The sequence below is a fragment of the Eulemur rufifrons genome, chromosome 8, assembly GCF_041146395.1.
Source record: "Eulemur rufifrons isolate Redbay chromosome 8, OSU_ERuf_1, whole genome shotgun sequence".
In the NCBI taxonomy this organism is placed as follows: Eukaryota; Metazoa; Chordata; class Mammalia; order Primates; family Lemuridae; genus Eulemur; species Eulemur rufifrons.
This window is the reverse complement of record NC_090990.1, coordinates 95803365-95825118: the sequence shown is the minus strand read 5'-3', so window position 1 is coordinate 95825118 and position 21754 is coordinate 95803365. Positions and strand designations below refer to the sequence as shown.

General features: G+C 47.8%; 2 protein-coding genes across 7 annotated transcripts in view; one reads left to right on the top strand and one right to left on the bottom strand.

Moving 5' to 3' along the window:
- COPA (COPI coat complex subunit alpha) overlaps positions 1–858 on the bottom strand; it is a 44380-nt gene extending 43522 nt beyond the window's left edge. For both annotated transcript variants that reach the window (XM_069480355.1, XM_069480356.1), the window contains exon 1: positions 741–858. In XM_069480355.1, the coding sequence (XP_069336456.1) occupies positions 741–780 (40 nt within the window). In that variant the 5' untranslated portion in view covers positions 781–858. The remainder of the gene's footprint in view (positions 1–740) is intronic.
- Positions 859–962: 104 nt separating this feature from the next.
- NCSTN (nicastrin) lies at positions 963–15633 on the top strand. Of its 5 annotated transcripts, none has more exons than XM_069480351.1 (17): positions 963–1088; positions 2336–2440; positions 6084–6207; positions 6629–6750; positions 7193–7338; positions 8379–8529; positions 8828–8937; positions 9175–9327; positions 9975–10079; positions 10250–10327; positions 11140–11312; positions 12719–12821; positions 12951–13046; positions 13346–13433; positions 13703–13857; positions 14114–14326; positions 14422–14863. In XM_069480351.1, the coding sequence occupies exons 1-17, from the start codon at positions 1007–1009 to the stop codon at positions 14476–14478; spliced, it is 2061 nt and encodes a 686-aa protein (XP_069336452.1). In that variant the 5' UTR covers positions 963–1006; the 3' UTR covers positions 14479–14863. The 5 variants fall into 5 exon arrangements, with proteins under 5 accessions (XP_069336452.1, XP_069336454.1, XP_069336455.1 ...); XM_069480350.1 differs by lacking the exon at positions 14422–14863 and adding an exon at positions 14871–15633 and having other exon boundaries at positions 966–1088; XM_069480352.1 differs by lacking the exons at positions 963–1088; positions 14422–14863 and adding exons at positions 2204–2228; positions 14871–15633.
- The last annotated feature ends 6121 nt before the right edge of the window (positions 15634–21754 follow it).

Here is a 21754-nt window from a genome sequence, read left to right as displayed (position 1 = left end):
AAATATAAAATTGGCCAGTTAAATTTGAATTTCAGGTAAACAACGAACAATACTAAAAAATCATTCGCTGTTTGTCTGAAATTTAAATTTAACTGGGTGTCCTGTATTTTATCTGACAACTTTATCAAGTTCAGACTTTACTGGGGCTACAAGCCTCAATGTCCTATTTCCGGATAGGAAATAAAGCCCAGTGGAGGCACTGGATGGATGTTGAGATGGTGCAGCCAAGGCCTCCTCCTTAAGTGTAGTAGCCAGTGCTCGTCTCCAAAAAAGCTACTGACTCGGGTGCGAGTGACAGAGCTCGAGATTCGGTCCCTAGGGCCACTCCACATAACACAGTAATCAAAAAGTCACTGCTCTCCTTGCTTATAAAGTCTTAAGAGAAAAAAATTTAAAACAACAACAACAACAAAAGGCCGCAGGGCCTTGGGAACAGAAGAATAAAAAGTCGAGAACTTAGCCTCTAGAAGAGAAATGGAGGAGAAAGAATAAGCAGCAGACTTAAGGAATCCCCTGAGGTGCGGGAACCACATTATATAGGTAAATCAAAGGCCCAGGACATGCCAAAGAAGAGAGGACTGGAGAACAACCGGCTGAGCCTAACCTCTCTCCCTCCCGTCTGCCTGTGGGTACGTACGGTAGGCCTAATTCGGCCGGCATGTCGACCCATTCTCTCTTCCCCTGTGTCAACGCTGCCGCTAACATCAAGCCTCCATGTTCCCCCTTTTCATCTCCACTACCTTTGACCCGCGCGCTCTTGGTCTCGAATTTGGTTAGCATCCTTCAGGCCTCCGAATCCGACGGCCTAACCGGAGCCCCGCCACTCCCCGCTGTCCTTCCGGAGCTTCCACGTCAGCGACACTGGGCCGCGGCTCCCGGAAGCTCCTGGATACACGAACTTCCGGTCTCTGGACCTCCAAGCCACAGAGACTGCGTCAGGGGTAGCGTAGAGAGGCCGCTATCCGACAGGAGGGAAACCGAGACTTCCGCTCAGCTGAGAGGCAAGATGGCCACGGCTGGGGGCGGCTCTGGAGCTGACCCGGGAAGTCGGGGTCTTCTTCGCCTATCTTTCTGCGTCCTACTGGCAGGTGAGGTCTCCTCGCCCGTGAGCTCCCTTCTGTAAGGGTAACTCTCGGGATCTGCCCAGCCGTAAGCGCCGCCGTCTCCCTTCTGGTCCCAGCTGCCCGTCTGTCCCCCTACCCTGTAACAACTCTTTCTCTTTCGTTCCCACGACAGAAGTTCCCCCTTTGCCTAGACCTGAAGGTCCCTTTTACCCCGCGGCACGTCCTGTCGCTTCATTTTCTCCTCCAGGCCTCTTCCTGTACTTCCAGCCCGACCCTCTCCTACTTTGTCCGTGTGCCTTATTTTCCCCAAAGTCCCGGCCGCCCCACCCACAATCAAAACGAACAGGTGTGAAAGTTCAGCTTTCTTCTCCGTGTTTAGACTTTTTGGGATGAAAGCAGCGCCGTCCTGTGGGTACTGTGCGGCGCTTAAAACGTAGAGTACTCATTTCTTCCTCTGTTGATTGCACCGTAAACCCGTATCTCTGTGCCTTGCCTTAGTTTCTTTCATCAGTAAAGTGAGACTAAGGTAAGATGTGGTTACTCTTAACTGTTAAGATCATGAATTTCTTCCCTGAAAATTCAAGGAATTTTAGACATTTATAATGTACATAAGTATTTGCTTACCCGCGTTTATTTTCTGGTATATGGCTTTCTGGTTGGTAGAGCCCCAAAATGCAAACATGCCTGAATATAACCATGACTGTGCTTTCCTCCAAATTCACATTGTTTTTAAAGATACCGAAAGGAGAAACTATAGCTGCCCCACACTGGGCACATGCAAATAACCTACTGATGTTTGCTTAACATCATGGCATAATGTTTCTTCCAATTCCGTTCACACTCCTGGAAAAATGTCTCAGAAAGTTTTTATTATTGTAATCTATGTTCTCAGACCAGTACCTTCTTATTAACTAATTAGTAATGTACACACAGGATAGAAAAGCAGAAGTGTGGTCACCTGTGCAACCGGAATCTGGTGCATCTAAGGTCAAACACTTTACTTTGACAAATAAAGTTTTTTCTCTTAGTTTCACTGTCAATTGCTCTATGTAGACTTTGTAATAACCCTGTGAGGCACGTATCTGGGTGCTTTCTGGAGCATTTATTTGTTCTAATAATGTACCCAAGAAGTGAGAAGAATGGACATTAGTTCCATTTTAGAAAGTATGATGTTGAATGATTTACCCAAGGCATACGTGGAGCCAATGACATAATAGAAGCTGGTACCCGTGTCTCTCTATTTTTTCTAATGCTTTTTATCTTCCAATCAGGTTTGTGCAAGGGAAACTCAGTGGAAAGGAAGATCTATATCCCCTTAAATAAGACGGCTCCCTGTGTTCGTCTGCTCAATGCCACTCATCAGATTGGCTGCCAGTGTGAGTTGAAGTTGGGATTTGTGTTTGTGGACATTGATATTTCAGTCTGTGCCCTAGATACTAAGAAAGACCCATGTCCTGCTTAGGAGTCTCAGCACTCAAATTAGACTATGTGAGTAGGAGGTAATTGAGAACCATCTGTCAAACCAGGCAAGATAATTAATATGAGCTAACATTTAGTAAATGCTGCATACCAAGCTTTTTACATGTGAATCTCATTTTATTTATCCCCCCCAGATATTAACTCACAAGGGCATCTCATTTAACCACCACAACAACCCCATGAAGTAGATCTAATTGTTATGCTCATTTTACAAATGATGAAACTGAGACTTAGAGAAATTGAGTAACATTCCCCAGATTACACTGGTAATAAGTGAGGAAGCCAGGATTTAAAACCTTGTGGCCCAAATTCTAAGCCAGGACTCTTAACCATCCTAATATACTGTTTTCTAAGGAGACAGAAGTCTCATATTCTAGAGTCCAGTAATCACCTGCAATCTGAATGATCTTTTTGGAACCAGTTGAACTGCTTAAAGGCAATGAACTATTTGAAGAGAAGGCATTGAAAATACCAAATAGTTGCAAGAGGAATTAGTGAAGCATTCAAATTTATCTTTGTACTTTCTAAATGTGTTCCAAAATAAGATGCCATGGCACCATGGTTCTAAAACCTATAAAAATCATAGGGGGGTTGGGAGGGGAGTTGTGATCTGAGGGCTAACCTGCTGTCTTCAGATTTTGTTCTTCCACAGATAGTAGCTCTGCCAGAATGTAGTTTTGCAGGTAAGCAAGAAGTTTAGGGTCTGATCTTGGCTTCATCATCAAATTGATCACCTCTGAATTTCAGTTTACTTTTGTAATAATGGTTGGAATAGTCTTGCTCAAAGCTGAAAGTCAAACTACCTTTTAATAGATGTTTATTGATAATGCTGAGTAAATAGCGTGGTCTCAACAGTACTGTGTGATTGCCTGAAACCTTCCTCCAATTTGGTAAAAGAAAGCTGAGAAACTGGGAAGTGAAAGACTTGCTCAAGGAGGCAGTTACTACTTTTCTAGCCATCCTTCCTTTTAGTTTTCCCATGTTCCTGCTACATGAAGCACTGATTGGTTCCAAACAGCCTCAAATATGGTTTTTGTTGGACTTAGTTTCTAAATTGGTTTTATGGGTAGAAGAGAGCTATATCCAGCGTGGGCCAAGATCAGACTGCTAGAACCGGTCTTGCTAGAACCTCACTATAAGTACAAAATATCAGGACACCATCATTCTGCAACTGGGCTCTAAGAAATCCCCTTTGGGAATGAGCCATTCTGCTGTGTGTTCTCAGAGCAGCTCTGTGGGAAGCAAAGCAGTAGCCTTTAGCGATAAAGCCAAGGGCCAATACAGAGAAACAAGAGGGGAGGAGCTGGACTCTGACCACTTCCTCATTAAGACCTTATTTCCTTTTCAACCTACTTATTTCTAAGTCTTACTTCATCATATCTATCTGTTCTGAGAAGGTTACACCCTCTTTAATTAGGATTACTAACATGATAAAACTAAGGCAAAAAAGTGATACCCAGATCTGATTTCTGGTTATAATGCCCTGCTTCTATTAGACCCTCTAAATTGCTCAATGGGAACTATGTATAAGTTTCTTTTCCCTTCCTTTCTTTTTTAATCTCTCCCCCAGTATGACATGAATAGGGGTAGAAAACCTTCTCCTTATTGAAGACCCAGAGAAAATAGGCAAGTCACTAAAGACAACACAGTCACTACTGGGAACCCAGATTAGAATCCAAGTTTTTTCAGTCCAGTATCACAGCTTTTCTTCTTCCTGTCCTCCCTGGAGCTGAAGTTATATATTTTTTATTTGCCATACTAGCTTTCCCTTTCCCGGGTTTTAAATGCTATGGCAAGAACTGTTGTTTTTGTTTTTGTTTTTGTTTTTGTTTTTCTTAGAACTTCCATTGGTATCTGATCTTAACTAAAGTTGTTCTAGACTCTGCTATTCCTCTATATTTTATTATTATCACTGACATGAACTTGCTAAGTATTTACTATATATAAGATAAAGTTGAATGTTGGGGACACTGCCTCCATGTCTAGATTTTTCCAGATTGCATAGGAGAAAAAAATCTGCTTGGCTGGTAGTTGGGAAGTGCTTATGGTTTATATCTCATGCCAGTTACAAGTATTTCAGTGCTTTGGTCCAGCATTGTATTTCCTGTGCCAGACTGTGTATATTATAATAAAGCACCACATGTGGCATGTTTTAAAAATACATATACCTGGGCCCCACCTTTAGAGATTTTAATTTACTAGATCTGAGGTAAGGCCCAAGCATCTGCATTATTTAAAACCCCTGGCCAGGTGTGGTGGCTCATGCTGTAATCCCAGCACTCTGGGAGGCCAAGGCGGGAGGATTGCTTGAGCTCAGGAGTTCGAGACCCCCTGAGCAAGAGCAAGACCCCATCTCTACTAAAACATAGAAAAATTAGCTGGGCGTCATGGCATGCATGCGCCTGTAGTCCCAACTACTCGGGAGGCTGAAGGAGGCTAAGGCAGGAGGATCGCTTGAGCCCAGGAGTTTGAGGTTGCTGTGAGCTAGGCTGATGCCACAGCACTCTAGCCCAGGCAACAGAGCGAGACTCTGTCTCAAAAAAAAGACAAATTAAAACCCCAAAGTGATTCTGACACACAGCCAGGGCTAAGAACTACTGGCCTAAAATAATTAATGAATAACACATCCAATTTTGCATGGGGAGGAGACTCACAGGGAGACCCTAGGATATCCCTACATGGATCATAAGGGATTTGAGAGGTATAACCTAATGCTTTGAATTATGTAAAATTCAAGGCATTCTGGACTATGGATCATCCATACTTTAGAGCAGTGCTTCGCTATCTTTGTCATGTCATGAAAGACATAGAAAATGTTATTTGCATAGCATCCTGGCACATATGGAAATGGGTGATATTTGCAGGGCCTCCTGGGGTAAATAATAAGTCTGCTTCTGGCTGGAAGTGACCAAGTTAGGGAACCCTAGGTCCCCAGGAATGAGAGGAATGGATTAGGCACATCTCTAATCCATTCAAGACCTATCAATTGGGAAGCTCTGTTCTACAGACCTCAGAGTTCTTGATTAACCTCATCTAAAACTGGCCAGAAGCAAGTAAAGTCATTCCCAAATAGGGCAAAGGAATGGCGATCCTAGAAGGCTACTGAGGCCAAGGGAATCTACACATATGTTTTCACAAAGGAAGATTCAAAGCTAGAACTCCGAGCTAGAGATCTAGAGCCTGGCATTTCCTGGATAAAATACAGATTTGAAAACTTTGGTGTTTACTGTTCTAGAATCTTATATATGTGGCTAAATGAGGTTGGGGAAAGAGGGCAAGAAAATGAAGTTCATAGAGCCTTTCTGGCATTTAATGAGTAAAGTGTTTAATGAGTCCTCCAGGGTTCTTTTGTCCTCCATTCCTTCCTGATAACCTTCAGATGGAGCTGGAAAAATTCACCTTTCAGTTCAAATCCAGAGGTGCCTGTATTCACCCAAATATGTTGTAACATATTTGAATTAAAAGATCTGCAGAATCAGTGAGGCAAAGTTGAAATTATCAATTGTGGGAGCTTTAACTTGTTTCATTCTGTCCCGGCAGCTTCAATTAGTGGAGACACGGGGGTTATCCATGTAGTGGAGAAAGAGGAGGACCTGCAGTGGGTATTGACTGATGGCCCCAACCCCCCTTACATGGTTCTGCTGGAGGGCAACCTCTTTACCAGGTAAGAACTAGATGTTCCTGTTGGGACAGTGCATCCAGAGAGGGTAGGATTCACCAAGAAGTCCTCACACTTGTTGGTGAAAACTTCTCCTGGCTGCCCTGGTCAGGTCAGGGGAGGGAGCAGGGGTCCTCAGAAGGAAGAGACCATCTTGATGGAAGGAATCATCTTGATGACCTTAAAAGTGAGATCTAGTGAGTAAGTACCTCAGGGAGGAAGCGGAGGGGTACTCAGGGTTACTCAGGGACAAGGTAGATGAGATTAAGCCTTGAGCTCAGATTGGGTCATAGTCCAGAGTCAGAAGTTAAGACCGAAAAGAAAAGAAAAGCGTCAACAGTCTGATTCCTTAATTCCCCATTTGTGTCCATCCTGGAGGGCAGGATGTTGGGCTGTCTGATACTTTCCTGTCTCTTCCCTATTCCAGGGATTTAATGGAGAAGCTGAAGGGGAGAACCAGCCGAATTGCTGGTCTTGCAGTATCCTTGTCCAAGCCCAGTCCCGCCTCAGGCTTCTCTCCTAGTGTGCAGTGCCCAAATGATGGGTTTGGTAAGAGTTCCAAAGGATCAGGAGAGCCCATTGTCACCCAAGGCTCATTGTTGCTTCAGTCTCATATCTTTGTGAGGGGTGTATGTGTGTGTCTGTGTATAGTGTCAGCAACTGACTCCCAGACAGAAGATAGTGGTTGTCTTTGCTGCTCATCCCTTCCCTCTCTGCTTCCTCTTCCTTTGCTTACCTTCTATCATCCCCTTTTGTCACATGCTCGGATCCTTAATCTGCCAGCCTAGGGCTCCCTGATACCAGTGTCTCTATTTTACTGTGGATGGTGGTAGATTCATGCCTGCTGCTTTGAATCACCACCTGTTTTTCAACTCTTAGTCCCAACCCTGTAATATCCTAATCTTTCTCCCTTACCTGGTACCTAAGTGCTTGGTGTCCCAATAACCTATCACCCACCCATCCACCCCTCTATCCCTGTCCTCTCCTTCAGGTGTTTACTCCAACTCCTATGGGCCAGAGTTTGCTCACTGCAGAGAAATACAGTGGAATACCCTGGGCAATGGCTTGGCTTATGAAGACTTTAGTTTCCCCATCTTTCTTCTTGAAGATGAAAATGAAACCAGGGTCATCAAGCAGGTAATGACTCTGCCAGCTCCTAGCAATTGCAGTTAGAAACTGAGGACTATTTTTTAGGCTCTCCTCCTATCTAGAGGGAGGTTCATTCTACTAGAGCACCCTCTGAAAGACAGTTGCTCCAAAAACAACCAAGAGGTTTATTTTTCTCACATTTCTCTCCTGCCTGATATCATAGACTAAAGGCTTTTAGAGTGGAAGAAAATATAAAGAATAGTTGAAAGAATAATATGAAACAAGGTATACCAGTTAACACATTAACTGCCATATGAGTTGTATTTAACTCAGGCTAGTTTTGAGCCTGGGGCTGCATGAAGCAAAACCCTGCAATTGGTTTGTGAAAATCTTATGTGTTGATGTTCTTACTGTGACAATTAATATTGACAATTCTAAAAAACATGGATTGCATTGCTTGTAACTCATGCAGAGGAAATAATAAAAAATAACAAATTAGAAAGGATCGTTTTGTTTTAATAAAACACCGTGGCCCCAGGGAAAAAATTTTTTCTAGTGTGGCAGTCAATGTGTTAAGGACCACTAGTATGGTAAAAAGAGCATTGGGCTAGGAATGGAAGGATTCAGTTTGGTGATATCTGAGGTTCTTTTTAAGTTTAGTATGCTCTAATTCCAGTCTAGTTTTTTCATTTTGACCCATAGAGCAGTTAAGAAATTTGTCCAAAGTTACATAATGAGTTGATGTGCAAGCTGTCTTGAATCTGATTTTTTACCTCTGTTATGGTGCTCTTTATATCAAATCACACTGAATCTTATGCAGTGGCTGAAGCTCCAAATTGAGGCAGGCCATTTGGGATGCGGTTATTTCATCTGTTCCAATTAAGCCATTGAATCTGCACCCCCTTGCACCTCTGATGAGTTTTTCTCTTTGAACTTATAGATCCTGTGGTTGTACCAGGACAACTATAGCTCAGGGACAAATGTCTCCCAAAAGGGAGTGGCTTAAGGATGGAGCTGGGCCCTCTTTCTGGGAAGTAAGGGAGGGCCTCCACAGCTACCGTCTCAGTGGGATCCATCTCCCCTTCCAGTGCTATCAAGATCACAACCTGAGTCAGAATGGCTCAGCACCAACCTTCCCACTGTGTGCCATGCAACTCTTCTCACACATGCATGCTGTCATCAGCACTGTCACCTGCATGCGGCGCAGCTCCATCCAGAACACCTTCAGCATCAACCCAGGTAGGGCAAATCCAAGACATGCTGGGTCTGTGTGAGGGGTGGGAGGGAGACTATGGTAGGGAAGGCATGGGCACTGGTAGGGAGCATTGGGTGGGAGGAGTGGAAACAATTCTGAACAATTTAGGCAGCTTCTTCCTGAAGTGGGTGGTGGCTGAGAAACCAACCTGGAACCGTTGGAGGTAGAGAAAATGACTCACAAAGTCCATGGGGCACTGGTCAAAGAAGTCTTCCCATGCCTTTTTTATGGCTACCCTTTCCCTTAGTCCTGTTGATCTCTTACTGTTTATGTTCTGCTTAGAAATTGTCTGTGACCCCCTGTCTGACTACAACGTATGGAGCATGCTAAAGCCTATAAATACATCTGGGACATTAAAGTCTGCTGACAGGGTTGTGGTTGCTGCCACCCGGGTGAGTGTTGGCCCCTGATCAAGATGGGCAGGGCTGGCACAGGAAGAGCTGGCAGGCCTCTCTCTGGCATATCAGATTTCAGAGTTGCTATGTTGGGGAGCCTCAAATGGGAAGGGATCTGGGCTGTGGGACTCCCGTTTGTCTCCATTGCCCCAGGACATGTATATTCTCTTGGCTGGAACAGGAAAGGGGGCTTGGGGCCAGTTTTAAAGTGTGCCTTTCTTCTGCTGTATCTAGCTGGACAGTCGTTCATTTTTCTGGAATGTGGCTCCAGGGGCTGAAAGTGCTGTTGCCTCCTTCGTCACCCAGTTGGCTGCAGCCGAAGCTTTGCAAAAGGCACCTGATGTGTCCACCCTGCCCCACAATGTCATGTTTGTCTTCTTCCAAGGGGTAAGGGTTTTTTGGCTGGGTGGGATGGCAGGAAAGGAGGAGATGGTAAAGGGGGAGTGGCTATTGGTTGGAGCTCAGCATTTGACCTAATTTATTAATAGACACAGAGCTTTTGGATGTGTCTACATGTGTCTCTCCTTCAGATTCCTCCATTTTAAGAAGCTTCTATACCCTGAGTTGGTGTGTTACCAACCCTCACTCTCCCCCACTGATAAAATCTATTTGAGGTATCCTTTTACTTTTACTCTCTGGACCCCTTTACTGCTGTCTACACCAGGAACCCTGAGGCTCCTGCCTCTCCCCACTGGCACCACAACCTGGCCCTAGAATAAGGGAACAGCAGCCGTGGCTGAGTTAGAGGGGGTGGGGGAGAGTTAAAAAGCAGATATATAACAGCTGATGTTCGCCTTAGGCCTTTACTAAGGCTGCTTTCCCCATTTCTGGGCTTGAGAAGTCCTGTGATACATGTGTGGGAGAGTCACAGCTGGGAGGAGGGCAAAGTCACATGACTGTGTAAGTTGACTAGCAGTTGAGGTGACCTGAGACAGCGGCCTTCTTGCCTACAGCTTTGATGATCTGGCCTTCCTTGAGGCTTTCCTAACCCTTTGGAATCTCAGTTCTTTTTCCCACCCATGTCTACCCATCAGGAAACTTTTGACTACATTGGCAGCTCTAGAATGGTCTACGACATGGAGAAGGGCAAGTTTCCTGTGCCATTAGAGAACATTGATTCATTCGTGGAGCTGGGACAGGTGTGCAGCATGTGTCCTCCACTCCCTTCCTTCCTACTTAAAGCTTCCCCCTCTGTTGTTCTGTTGTCCTTAGTGCAGATACCACCACCTCTTCCCTTTACTCCTTTCTCCGAGGCATGAGCCAAAACAGGAGACTGATTAACAGTGTTGCTTGTTCATCCTCCCCCCAGGTGGCCTTAAGAACTTCACTAGAGCTTTGGATGCACACAGATCCCATGTCTCAGAAAAATGAGTCTGTACGGAACCAGGTAACCCGAGCATCTCCCCTCATTTCCTGTTTTAGCAGCTCAGTATGGACCCCAATCCTGCCCTGTTCCCACCAACTCTCAGGGCCTGTGAGATAAGAGACAGGATTAGATTGGGTGTCTGTTAAAGGATGAAAACCACAGCTGTTATTCCTTGCCGGGGAAAATCAGGAGCTCAGTGACATCCCATTGGTTCCCTGGAATGAGTAGTTCTCTGATAACTTGGTGCGTAGCAAACTGCCACTGCCCATTAAGGACAGGTAACTGACTAGCTCCGTTCTCTCCTTACTGCCTCATGGATCCAGTTGTCAAGGCTACTCTGCCCAAGTCCTGACTGTCAGACTTCCTCCCCAAATTGTCTTCCGCTTTCTTCACTGCTTGGTCAAGACCCTCCCTTCCCTTTAGGTTCAGCTTTAGATCTGCTTTTTCCCAGGTGGTCCTCTTTGTGCTTTCAGTGTCATCCCTGCTCTGCACTCCTGTACCGCTTACAGGATTGGTTTTTCTGTACAACAAAGAAGTGAAGCAAATGCTGAGGATAAGGCAGAGTCCTGAGGATAGTGGAGTTTACCTGTAAATATGAAAAAACACCGGCCTCTTCTTTGTGCCCTCATTTCCTAACTCCAAAAAGAATGATGGGAGCTATAGGAAATTCAGAGGGCCTTTGTCCCAGAAGGCTTGAGGGATACAGGTCTAGGAGCATACAGGGCAGCTCCCAAAGCAGGGGACTTGAAGTATAGAGCATTTCGGGCCTGAAAGAGACATCCTGCTTCCCATTCCCCAGCCTCCCATCAGTTAATCTCTCTCATCCCCCCCAGGTGGAGGATCTTCTGGCCACACTGGAGAATAGTGGTGCTGGCGTCCCCGCTGTCATCCTTAGAAGGCCGAATCAGTCCCAGCCTCTCCCACCATCTTCTCTGCAGCGATTTCTTCGAGCTCGAAATATCTCTGGAGTTGTTCTGGCTGACCACTCCACTGCCTTCCACAACAAGTGAGCATCACTTGGCCCTACACCCTCTTCATTCTTGAAGAGTCTATTCTGTAATCTGGGAGAAGGGTCACTGCTCTCCCCTCTTCCCACACCACTCGCTCCAAAACATTAGGTCAGTTTGTATTCTTTGCTCAGTGGCCTATTCACATCTGACATACTCCACTCATTTGACTTGATGTTTGTCTTAGAAAACCATTGTCACCTTCCTTCTTTTCCTAGCACAGTCATCTGTTACGGTTCGCTTCTCCCAAGCTCTCCGGGGGCCTGAATTCCCTAGGGCTGCCAGCAGAGGGCATAATCTCAAACAAGAGCACTGGAAGGGGGAAGGATGGTGAGGGTTCTTTGACTGGAGGACAGAAAGCAGTCCCTCTCTGGGGCCTGCCAGAGAGGGTGCCACAAACAGTATTCATACTCTTTGAAATGTAACATGTTCTTGCCATGTGGTAGGTACACATGGTTCAATGTGAGGCTAAAAGGGTCTTCTACAGTTGAGGGGGCTCCAGAGATAGAAGTGAGGCACTGTCAATTACCAGTTAGTCACTGGTCCTGGGTGCCCTTAAACTGCTCCTAACCTGAGGCCTAGGAGGACAGGAGACTTCTCACTCAGGCTGAATTGCCAAGGCCCCTTAGGCTATGGGGCCAAGTGAGTTTCTGAGTGAAAATGCTTGAGCTCTGAGCCCAGCCAAGTAGCATCTTCTTATTTGTTTAGGAGAGTGACAGTTCTAGCACTTAGGGTCAGCTTTCTTCTCCAAATCTTTGCACCACTTTGGGGTGAGGGGCAGTTCATCATTTTGAACACATTTCGGACTTGATTATGTGGCTGACGTGACTGTGTGTGGGGCAGGGATTTGTTGATGGTAAAGGCTGGGAGCTCTCTTCTTTTAGCCTCTCTTTTAAGATCTGTCTCCTTGAGGCTCCCCAAGCATCTTCATGGTAGTTTGATCCAGTTTGTTTTTATATATCTGTGAGCAGACCTGATCCTAATACCCCCTAATCCCACCTCTGCTCCCAGCACCCTCAATATAAATGTTCATTGGAACAGTTACACAGTTGCTCTGACAATGTGTGGCAGAGTTCTCTGAAAATCAGCTTAGCCATCCCCCTATGTCTTCAGTCCAAACGATATGGAAGAGTCTCTTCTGTGTTTAAAGATCTGAGCTCATTTACCTTTTCTACCTCATCTGTAAGGCAAGTCTTTGTATTTCACTAAGCACTCCGATCCTCACTCCTACCTCCCCATTCTCCACACCTTCTTTAGTATATTAGTAGGATCCTGATTTTCTCTCACCCATTTACCCTGGATGATGAGAAATGAGCTACCGAGTTCCTGCATAAGGGGCATTTGAGGGAGGAAAGGGGAGAGCCCTGGCTGCATGTAGCTAAGGCTCATGCCGCTTTCCTGGCAGGTATTACCAGAGCATTTATGACACTGCTGAGAACATTAATGTGAGTTATCCTGAATGGCTGAGCCCTGAAGAGGACCTGAACTTTGTGACCGACACTGCCAAGGTAGCACTGAGCTGGGCTGGGTGGAAGCATGGGGAACTCAGTGAAGACGGTTAGAATGCTCACGTTTGAGGATAGATGGGGCAAGTCATTCAGCAACCGTCTCCCCACCCCCAACCCCAAATACCACAGGCTTTGGCAAATGTGGCCACGGTGCTGGGACGTGCGTTGTATGAGCTTGCTGGAGGAACCAACTTCAGCGACTCAGTTCAGGCTGATCCCCAAACGGTAAGAGCAGATGGGCCGTAGCTCCTCTGCCTCCATTTACACAGCAGGCTGCCCCCATCCTTTAGTCCCTCTCCTAGTGTCCCAGACCTTCCTTGGAATTCAGCATGCCTGCTCATGCCGGTGAGGACACCTGATGCCCCAGAGAACTCTTGGGTGGGCCTCATCTGCATCCTTACGAGCTTTCTCCCAACTGCAGCCTATCTGGCCAGTCTGCTTCCTGTCCCTGACTGGATCTCCACTGATAATTCTTTCCCTGGGCTTGCTCCAAGGGTTTTCTCTTCTCGCTGTTCCAATCCTAGGTTACTCGCCTGCTCTATGGATTTCTGGTTAAAGCCAACAACTCATGGTTCCAGTCTATCCTCAGGCAGGACCTAAGGTCCTACTTAGGTAAACATCTGGTGTGGGAATGGGACCCTTAACAGAGGAAAGGGATATAGAAGAAGTCATCATTTTGGTTAATTTTTATTCTCTTTTTTCTTTTTTCTATTTTCTCTTCCCCCCGGTTTTCCTTTCTTTCTCCTGATATTTGTTGACTCCTTTTAACCTCTCTCTCCTGGTCTTCTGGCTCCTGCCAATCTTGGGCTCTTCCTGTTTTTGCTTACCCTCACCCCACCTTCCACCTACCAAATCCTCCCTTGCCGTTGGTCTACAATCAGGTGATGGGCCTCTTCAACATTACATCGCTGTCTCCAGCCCCACCAACACCACTTACGTTGTACAATATGCCTTGGCAAATTTGACCGGCAAGGTGATCAACCTCACTCGAGAGCAGTGCCAGGATCCAAGTAAAGTCCCAAATGAAAACAAGGATGTAAGTGGTGATGGGAGTCAGAGGTGCCCTGGTTTGGAGATTCTCCTGGGCCCAGTTGGACCCCTGGGATTGGGGTGGAGAGGTAGAGGGATATAGCCCTCAGACCTTGAGTGTTGAAGAGGCAGTAGCCTGGGTGAAAATGGACCCTCTAAAGGGTAAAGGGACAGCAGCCAGTCAGCTCAGTTGGTTAGAGCATGGTGCTGATGAAGGGTAAAGGGAGTGAGTGAGAGTACTCATACAGCATCTTCCTATGCAGTTGTATGAGTACTCATGGGTTCAGGGCCCTTTGAATTCCAACGAGACGGACCGGCTCCCCCGGTGTGTGCGATCTACTGCACGATTGGCCAGGGCCTTGTCCCCTGCCTTTGAGCTGAGTCAGTGGAGCTCTACTGAATACTCTACATGGACTGAGAGCCGCTGGAAAGATATCCGTGCCCGGATATTTCTAATCGCCAGTAAAGAGCTTGAGGTGAGACGGGGCAGGAAGGGAGGTGGCAGAGATCTATTGGACTTCTTTCTGTGGTTTCTTGTCTCATATCCCCTTCCATCTCCCATTTGCCCCAGATTTGCCTCAAAATACTACTGCAAATCTGTCCCTGGTCAGCCAGCAAGTCCCATTAGGAGGGCTTTCTTCACAGATACTGTGAGTTTGTGTTCATTCTGTGGATCTTAGAAACTCCTCCACAGCTCCCGCTCCCATCTGGCATTCTGCTGTCTATTGAGCTCCTGTCGTAAGTCAGTAATGCAAATGCCGTGGGAGAATCAAAACCATGGGCCCTACTTTCAAGATGCCGAGTAAGTAATACAAAATGGAAGCAAGAACAGAGATACTCTACTTGTCTTTTCAAATGGGGAGAGTAAGTCTACAGGTTGGGGAGGTGCTGCCCGTGATTGTTCCACAGTTGGTGCTTGGAGCCAGCTTCAGGATTCCAATATCCTAGCTCCCAACCCCAAATGATAACCCAAAACTACACTGAGTTCTGAGAACACTTTCTCCTTTTCTGCCCCCACAGTTCATCACCCTGATGGTGGGCTTCGGCATCCTCATCTTTTCTCTTGTCGTCACATACTGCATCAATGCCAAAGCCGATGTCCTTTTCATTGTTCCCCGAGAGCCAGGATCTGTGTCTTACTGAGAAGGACCCCAGCTTTTCCTGCCATCTCCACAGTTTACTTCCTAGGTTGTTTGTCCCACTGGGACACAAACCACTAGTTTGTCACTGGAACTCTCTGGGCCTGTCTCGGACTGGGATTAACATAAAGGAGTGGAACTATCCAGAAGAGACAGGGAGAGATAAATAAGTTGCCTCCCCATCTCCATTTCCTTCTCCTTCTCTACCTTTGCCCGATTCCGGGATTACAAATAGAAGCTTTCTGCTCCTGTTTAACTCCCTAATTACCCACCCTAATTTCCCCTTCTTCAGCATTTCTCTCCTACTCTTCCCACCCTGTACCCGCCTGTGCTCCTCAACCCCTAACCCAAACACTTCCTGACCAGGAGGAAGGACATGAAGGGTTGAATGTTGGGATCAAGCTACACTGAAACCCTGAGGAGGAGGACAGGGGATCTCTGGGCCAAGCCTGCTGTCTCCTTCCCACTGTCCTTTCTCTAGGTCCACAGATGGCACATTAGAGTGGGCGTGCTGTTGGGTGGGTATCCCATCTCCAGCCCACAGTACTCAGTTGTACTTTTTATTAAGTTGTAATATCTATTTTGGGGTTTTTTTTTTTCTTTTTTTTTGTAAATGTATAAATAGCGGGTTTCATTAAAATAGATTATCCCACACAACTTGTACTGCTACCTTTTATTCTTTCCAGGCCACCTTGTTCAGTGACTCCAGACTGGAAGTCATGAAATTGTTACCTGTGTATGATCTTCTTGGTCTCCAGAGGATCCAAGGAGTAAGGCTCTGTCAAAAACAGTTGAAGTCCTGAAAGAAGGCCTCTTTACCGAGTCCTGGAGCCTGGTTTCCCCTCTTATAAGAACAGTGTTAGCATGATTTCTTCTGATTTTGTAAGGGACAAGCATTTCTTTATTCACTCTGAGACACTGGTTAGGGTGGAGAGATGAAGGGAATATGACACTTACCTTTGAGTAGCTCACAGGTAGGGTGAGGGAAGAGACAGAAGTATGACTTGGTGTAATCCAGTGTCATCAATGGAATAATTGCAGTATATCCAGAGTGCTCTGGTGGCACATAGAGGAAGTCAGGGCCAGGGGGTTAACAATTGAGTTATGATTCAAAGTGTTCACCAGGTGTAGAAGTCAAGAAAAGACAGAGTGTTTGGGAAACAATAAGTTGTTCCGAGTGCCTGAGCCATAAAGTTCAGCAGGAGGCCAGATCCTGAGGGCTAAGGACTTTGGGCTTTCTGTTGATGGTGGGCATTTTGTAGACCAAAACCAGAATGAGTTTGAACCATTTTAGAAAGAGAACCTCAGCTCTGTGGGGATGCTCTAATTCCCCGGGTCTTCATGGAGGCAAAATTCTGGAATATAGCAGAACTGGTAAATGATCATGGGCAGTGGCTGAGTCAGCTGAGGGGGGAAAGAGAAACAGGAGTGGAAGCCTAAACCCAACCTTCTCTGCAATGCTGGCCAAGAGGCTGTCTCTGGTGCATGCCTGAAGGCCAGTAACAATGGAAAAGAACTGGCCGTTTTCACAGGGTCCCCAGCACTCCTCTTACTTCCTGATTGGGCTATTTACCTTTTCGAATATTGTTGAGAAGAGGTGATTTTTCTCCAGGTTTCTCTTCGAGTTCCCTTGAGGGTGAGGGGGCATGTTTGGGGTTCTGAGATATGGAAATATACCCTGCTGCTTCCCCCAGCCCAGCCCTCCCAGTTTGAGCTGGAGAGGCTGTGTGCTGTGCTGGCGGGAGTTGAGCACAGCTGCCACCATCGACTGGGCCAGCTCCCCACCTCCCTCGGCCAACAGGTCTCCCAGCGGACAGAGCAGTAAACTCCCTCATCCTGCTGGCAGCTTCAGGAAGCAGAGAAGTGGCTGGGTACCAGTGAGGGGGCTGAACAGGGAAACGGAGGGTTGGACAGAATCAAGGGATCGGGAAGTGAATAAGAAAGAAGGGTACAAGATGTAGAACCTTCAATACTGCAGTCTTTCCCTAGAGAAGAATTCTGAACACAAGCTAGTCTTCTGCGTTCCATGCTCCCTTACCTCACTGCTCTCACCCATCCCCTACCAAAAAATATAACTGGGCTCTTTCCATGGCTCTTGGAGAAGCCAGGCTCCATGGAAGGACCACAGCCACCTGGCAGACCTGCCAGGGCTCCCAAGCACCCCCCTGTCTGAGACCATGGTTCTGGCTCCTCACCCGGTATCTCCTGTGTCCTGAAGACCACATGTGACTGCCTGGCCACATTTTATGGGCCACGTACTTCTCAATTCCCTAGCTGCCTTCTCCCCCTTGATCTAAGCCTTGCTCGCCCCTGTGCCTTCTGAAATTTATCATTTTCCAGCCTCTTTCCTTTCCTTGAGGGCTTCCCTCCCCCTGCTCCAGGGCCTGGCCTATCTTGACTTATTGTGACACCTCGTCCCTCAAGACTAACACTGAAGGCTTTCCTACCAGCTGGTGTTTCTTCCTCAGCTTATTTGAGTAAAGGGGTTTACTGTTTTTTCTCTCCCACATCTAGGTCACTGCTTCCACAGGCACATTCTTGAGATGAGATATTTTTTTATCCAGAGTCCGATGCTCTGTACCAAGACGCCCACCAGATTCCATAGGACTTTGTTTCCTCAAGGGGCCTTAGAAATCATGCAGAAGTCATGCAGATGGTCTGACTCCTTTGGTAGATGAGGGAAATAGCCCTGAGGAGTGATGTGGCTTGCCTAAGGTCACACAGCAAATTAGAGACAGAGTTGGGACTGGAACATTCCTTACATCTGCGCTGGCAACCTCAGCAGCAATAAGCATTTATTGAGCATGGCTCTGGGCAAGGCACTCTGTCGCAGCATCGTCGAAGGGCGAGAGATGTGGTGCCTTGCCTTGGAGTCTTGGGATGCAGAGTCTAGATGGCAGGATGGGACATGACACAAGATAAATAAGCAGACGAGGCAGTGTACGAAACTTGGTGATATAAGCAGGTGCTACCCAAGTTGGGAGGATAGCGGGTTTGCTTCAGGCGAGCAGGGCCATAAAAAGGAGCTTCACAAAGAGCTTAGGGCAAGCTTTTCTGGGCTGCCCAGTAATGCTCCCCATGACCCTGGAAAGGGCATCCTCTCCATTTTATGTGGAATTGGACAAGGGGCTGCTCTCTGAGGTCCCCAGCCTTGTCAGTCTGGTTCTGTGATGGGAGAGCTAGAGTTGTAGTCTCCTCTCCCTTCTCCCTTTCATTTTAAACTCCTCAGTGCAGGGGTGATTTGAAAGGCTGATCAATTCCTGAACTCTCAAAGGTGGCACTCGGGTCAGTTCTAGGGAGGAAGGCCTGAGAGGTACTATTGCCCTCTAACCCAGGGGCAGTAGAAATTTGGGGAAAACTGTGGCATAACACGATAGAAAAAAGACCCTGTCACTCAGCATCTCATCCTCAAAAAAAGCATGGCAGGACTTGCTGAGGTTGAACTGGAGAAGCAGAGACCCTTGGAAGGTTGGGGTCCGAGTGGGCTGCTGCTTGGTTTTTACTCCTTCCTGAATTCAAACTCAAGCTAGAGGAGCTCCCACACTCCTATTGTGGAGAAGGGCAGCTGCAGGCCCTGTCCCCAACCAGAGGAAACTTGGAGCAGAGTGGAGAGGTCATCTCAAGAGGCCTAAGGAGAAGCCATTAGTCTGAGGTGACGCAATTGTGAGTAAACGTTACCAGCCTCTGGCTCAAGCTGGTTGGTTGCACAGGGGCTAGGGCTAGGACCCCAGAGTCCCTACTCTCTCTCCCCCAGCTCTCAGTGAGGAGGGATTAGAGCAACGGGAAAAGAAAGAAAAAACTGAGGCAAGAGGTTATCCAGAGATAAATAAGCTAGTGAAAGGAAACTAAGGGAAGTGGGGTTTCTCATAGGGCTCATGGAGGAAAGGGAGGCGAGAGCTGGGCCAAACGGGAAATGAGCCTGAGGGGAGAAAGGCCAGGCGGGCGTGGCCAGGAGGGGAGTAGGCCCAGAGCTGGTGGTGACAGATGGGTGGACACAAAGAAGAGAGCTTCAGGGAAGACAGATGGATGGGGGAGGGAAGGGAAGAGGCTGGGTGGGGGAGGGCGGCACAGTGGTTGGAGGCCGTAATGAGATTGGAGATGGGCTCAGAGCTGAGGAGAGGTGAGTGGAGAGGAAAGAAGAAAGGGGAGGCCGCCTTAGGAGACAAAGGCGACAGGCCTAGGGGGCCAGGGGCGAGAGGGCTCTGGCTGGGTGCTGAGAAGGGGGGCTTCCAGCTGGGCTGGCAGCAGAGAGAGTGACAGATTGTATAGTGAGCCAGAGTGGAGACCCGCTGTCACCTTCCAGAGGCACAGAGAGGTGGAGACAGAGAAAGACAGACTGACAAGAGACCATGTGGAAACAGACAAGGAGAGAAACTCAAAGGTGAAGATGCTCCAAGATGTGCTACCCCTTCCCAGAAACAGCGGCTTCTGCCCAGGCTCCTTCTGCCTGTCTTGCTCCTGTGGCCCCAAATGCCACTCGCAGAAAATAACACTCCAGCCATGAGCCACTCCTGGGGAAGGGTCAGGCAGTGTGGCACAGCGAGGGTTAACGCCGTCTGCTCTCCCTGCCAGCCGATTGCCTGGTTGGGTCCCCAGGGCTCCCCGCATATGTCACCCCCCTCTCCTGCCAAACCCACTGCTTCCCAGCTCCTCCAGGCCCTCCCCCCACCCTCAAGGACAAGGCCCAGGCCTCTGTGTCTTCCCTGCACACCAGCCTCCCCCACGACAATCTACCTCACAGGCTGTCTGGGCACAGAAGGAGATTTGTGAACCGCAGTCTGAAAAAGTGAACACCTATAAAATGTAAAATAGCAGGGAACACTCGTTCTATAACATAGAACGAGGTGTTGCCCGGTTCTAGAAATCACAAATAAAAGCCGATGAAGATTTTCAAGCTAAAAAAGAAGCACAATAACAACAATAAACCATGAAGCCATAATCCTCCTCCCCATCCGCAGGCCCTGCTCCTCCTGCCCTCCATACACTAAAGGCCCCCATGACTGCCACTGTTCTTCCCCCTGGGGCCTGGAGCTGCTTCCCTCAACTGAATGCCTCAGGTATATGTGTGGATGAAACTTCCTGCCACCTTGAAATCACTGTACAGCAGGGGTTGGGATGAGCGCTTTACAGTTTACCCAGCACTTTCCCACATGCTGTTTCACCTGGGTGTCACAACAGCCCTATGACAAAATAAGACTCAGTCAAGGTTAAGTGACCTGTCCAAGGTCACCAGGACTTAGACCCGGGTCTAAGTGGCCCCCAAGTTCAGTGAATGTTTTTTCCACCGTTTCATGCTTTTAGTTCCTCTTTATCACATGAGTGTGTTCTTTTTAGCTACTCCCCTAAGGTGCAAAAACTAAATCCCTGAGTGAAGACTGGGGTTGGGGGCCCCAGAGTCCAGGATCCAGGGGTGGCAGATGCAGAGGAAGAGGAAGTGGTCCCTGGAGCACTCTCACCCTCCTGTACCACGGAACCTCAGCGTGCACTGGGGACAGCTCTGCGGGGGGACAGCTCGGCTGGGTGCTTCAGGGATGGGGATTGCAAGGCTGAAGTGTCTGAGGAAAATGGCCTTAAGGAGGGAGGGTGGCAACAGGGTCTTGGCTCCTTCTTCCATTCTCCATGCCACCCCCATGGTTCCTTTCTGCTTGGGAGTCTGTATGTTCTGCTTCTGTTTTCCTCAACATCTTACCCTTTGGGATCTGGGCCTCACATTTCAGTAACAGTCCCTCTTCTCCATCGTTCTGTTTATCGTCTCCCCACCTCGCCTCCGTGTTTCTGGCTTTTTTGTTTCCTCCCAATTGTCTGCTCTCTGCTTCCCCCCTGCCTATATGTCTCTACCCTGCCTTGGGGCCTCCCTCAGGACTCTATGTCACCATTCAGTATCTCTCACTGAATAGCTGTGTTTCCTCCATGTCTGTGTTCACGCAGGTCTGTGTCTCCCTATCGGCCTCCTCTTTTCAAGTCTCTCCCCACATCTCTATTTCCCCACACATCTTGCATTTCCGAGTCTTGCGCAAAGCCTTGGCAACCTGGGGATTCTGCTCCCGTGCTCTTTTTTTATCTTTCTGTCTCCCCTATGTCTGGATCTCCCAGTGACTGTCTCCCCATTTCTCTGTCTCCCCCATGTCTGTTACCCAACGACTCTGGCTTCTCATTTTTCTCTCTCCCTGGGTCTCAGTATCTCCCCATATTTTCCTGGTCATTTCCCTCTGCTTCCCCTGTCTCTGTCTCCATCTCCAATTCTTTCTGTATCTCTCTTCTCCCCCACAGCCCTCTCTCCTGAGTCTGTTAGTCTCCCAATTTCTTGGATGGGGTGGAGGGCAGGAGGGTGGGGGAGGTAGAATTGTTGTTGCTGGGGGCTCATTAGGTGGAGATTGGTTTTTAATCAGCACCATGGCAATGATGATGCAAGAGCTGAGATGCCACCTGATCCCCTGCCCCTCCAACCCCCCTCCTCAAGCCTCCTTTCCCCTCCAGCTCAGCCCATCTGCTGGCACCTGAGAACCTGTCTGGGCCTGCCCAGGTGAGAATTGGCACCTCCCAGACCCGGGGGTGGAGATAAGTGGGAGAACCTGGGGAGGACTTGTGGGGCTCCCCTTAGGGAATCCCTCACCCTGGAGAAAGCCCAGAAAAGGTTGATCAGCAATAGGGAAACAGCAAATCCCTCCAGCCTGAATGTGGGCTATGCTCCTACTAAGTGGCACAGTATCTCAATCTCCATGGGAACCTAAGAAGCAGCTAAAATTAACCCCATTTTACAGAAAA

Coding starts and splice junctions, on each gene's coding strand:
- NCSTN (XM_069480350.1), top strand. CDS start 1,007: ATGGCCACGGCTGGGGGCGGCTCTGGAGCTGACCCGGGAAGTCGGGGT. Junction 2,441..6,083: donor TCATCAGATTGGCTGCCAGT/GTGAGTTGAAGT, acceptor CTGTCCCGGCAG/CTTCAATTAGTGGAGACACG. Junction 9,328..9,974: donor TGTTTGTCTTCTTCCAAGGG/GTAAGGGTTTTT, acceptor TCTACCCATCAG/GAAACTTTTGACTACATTGG.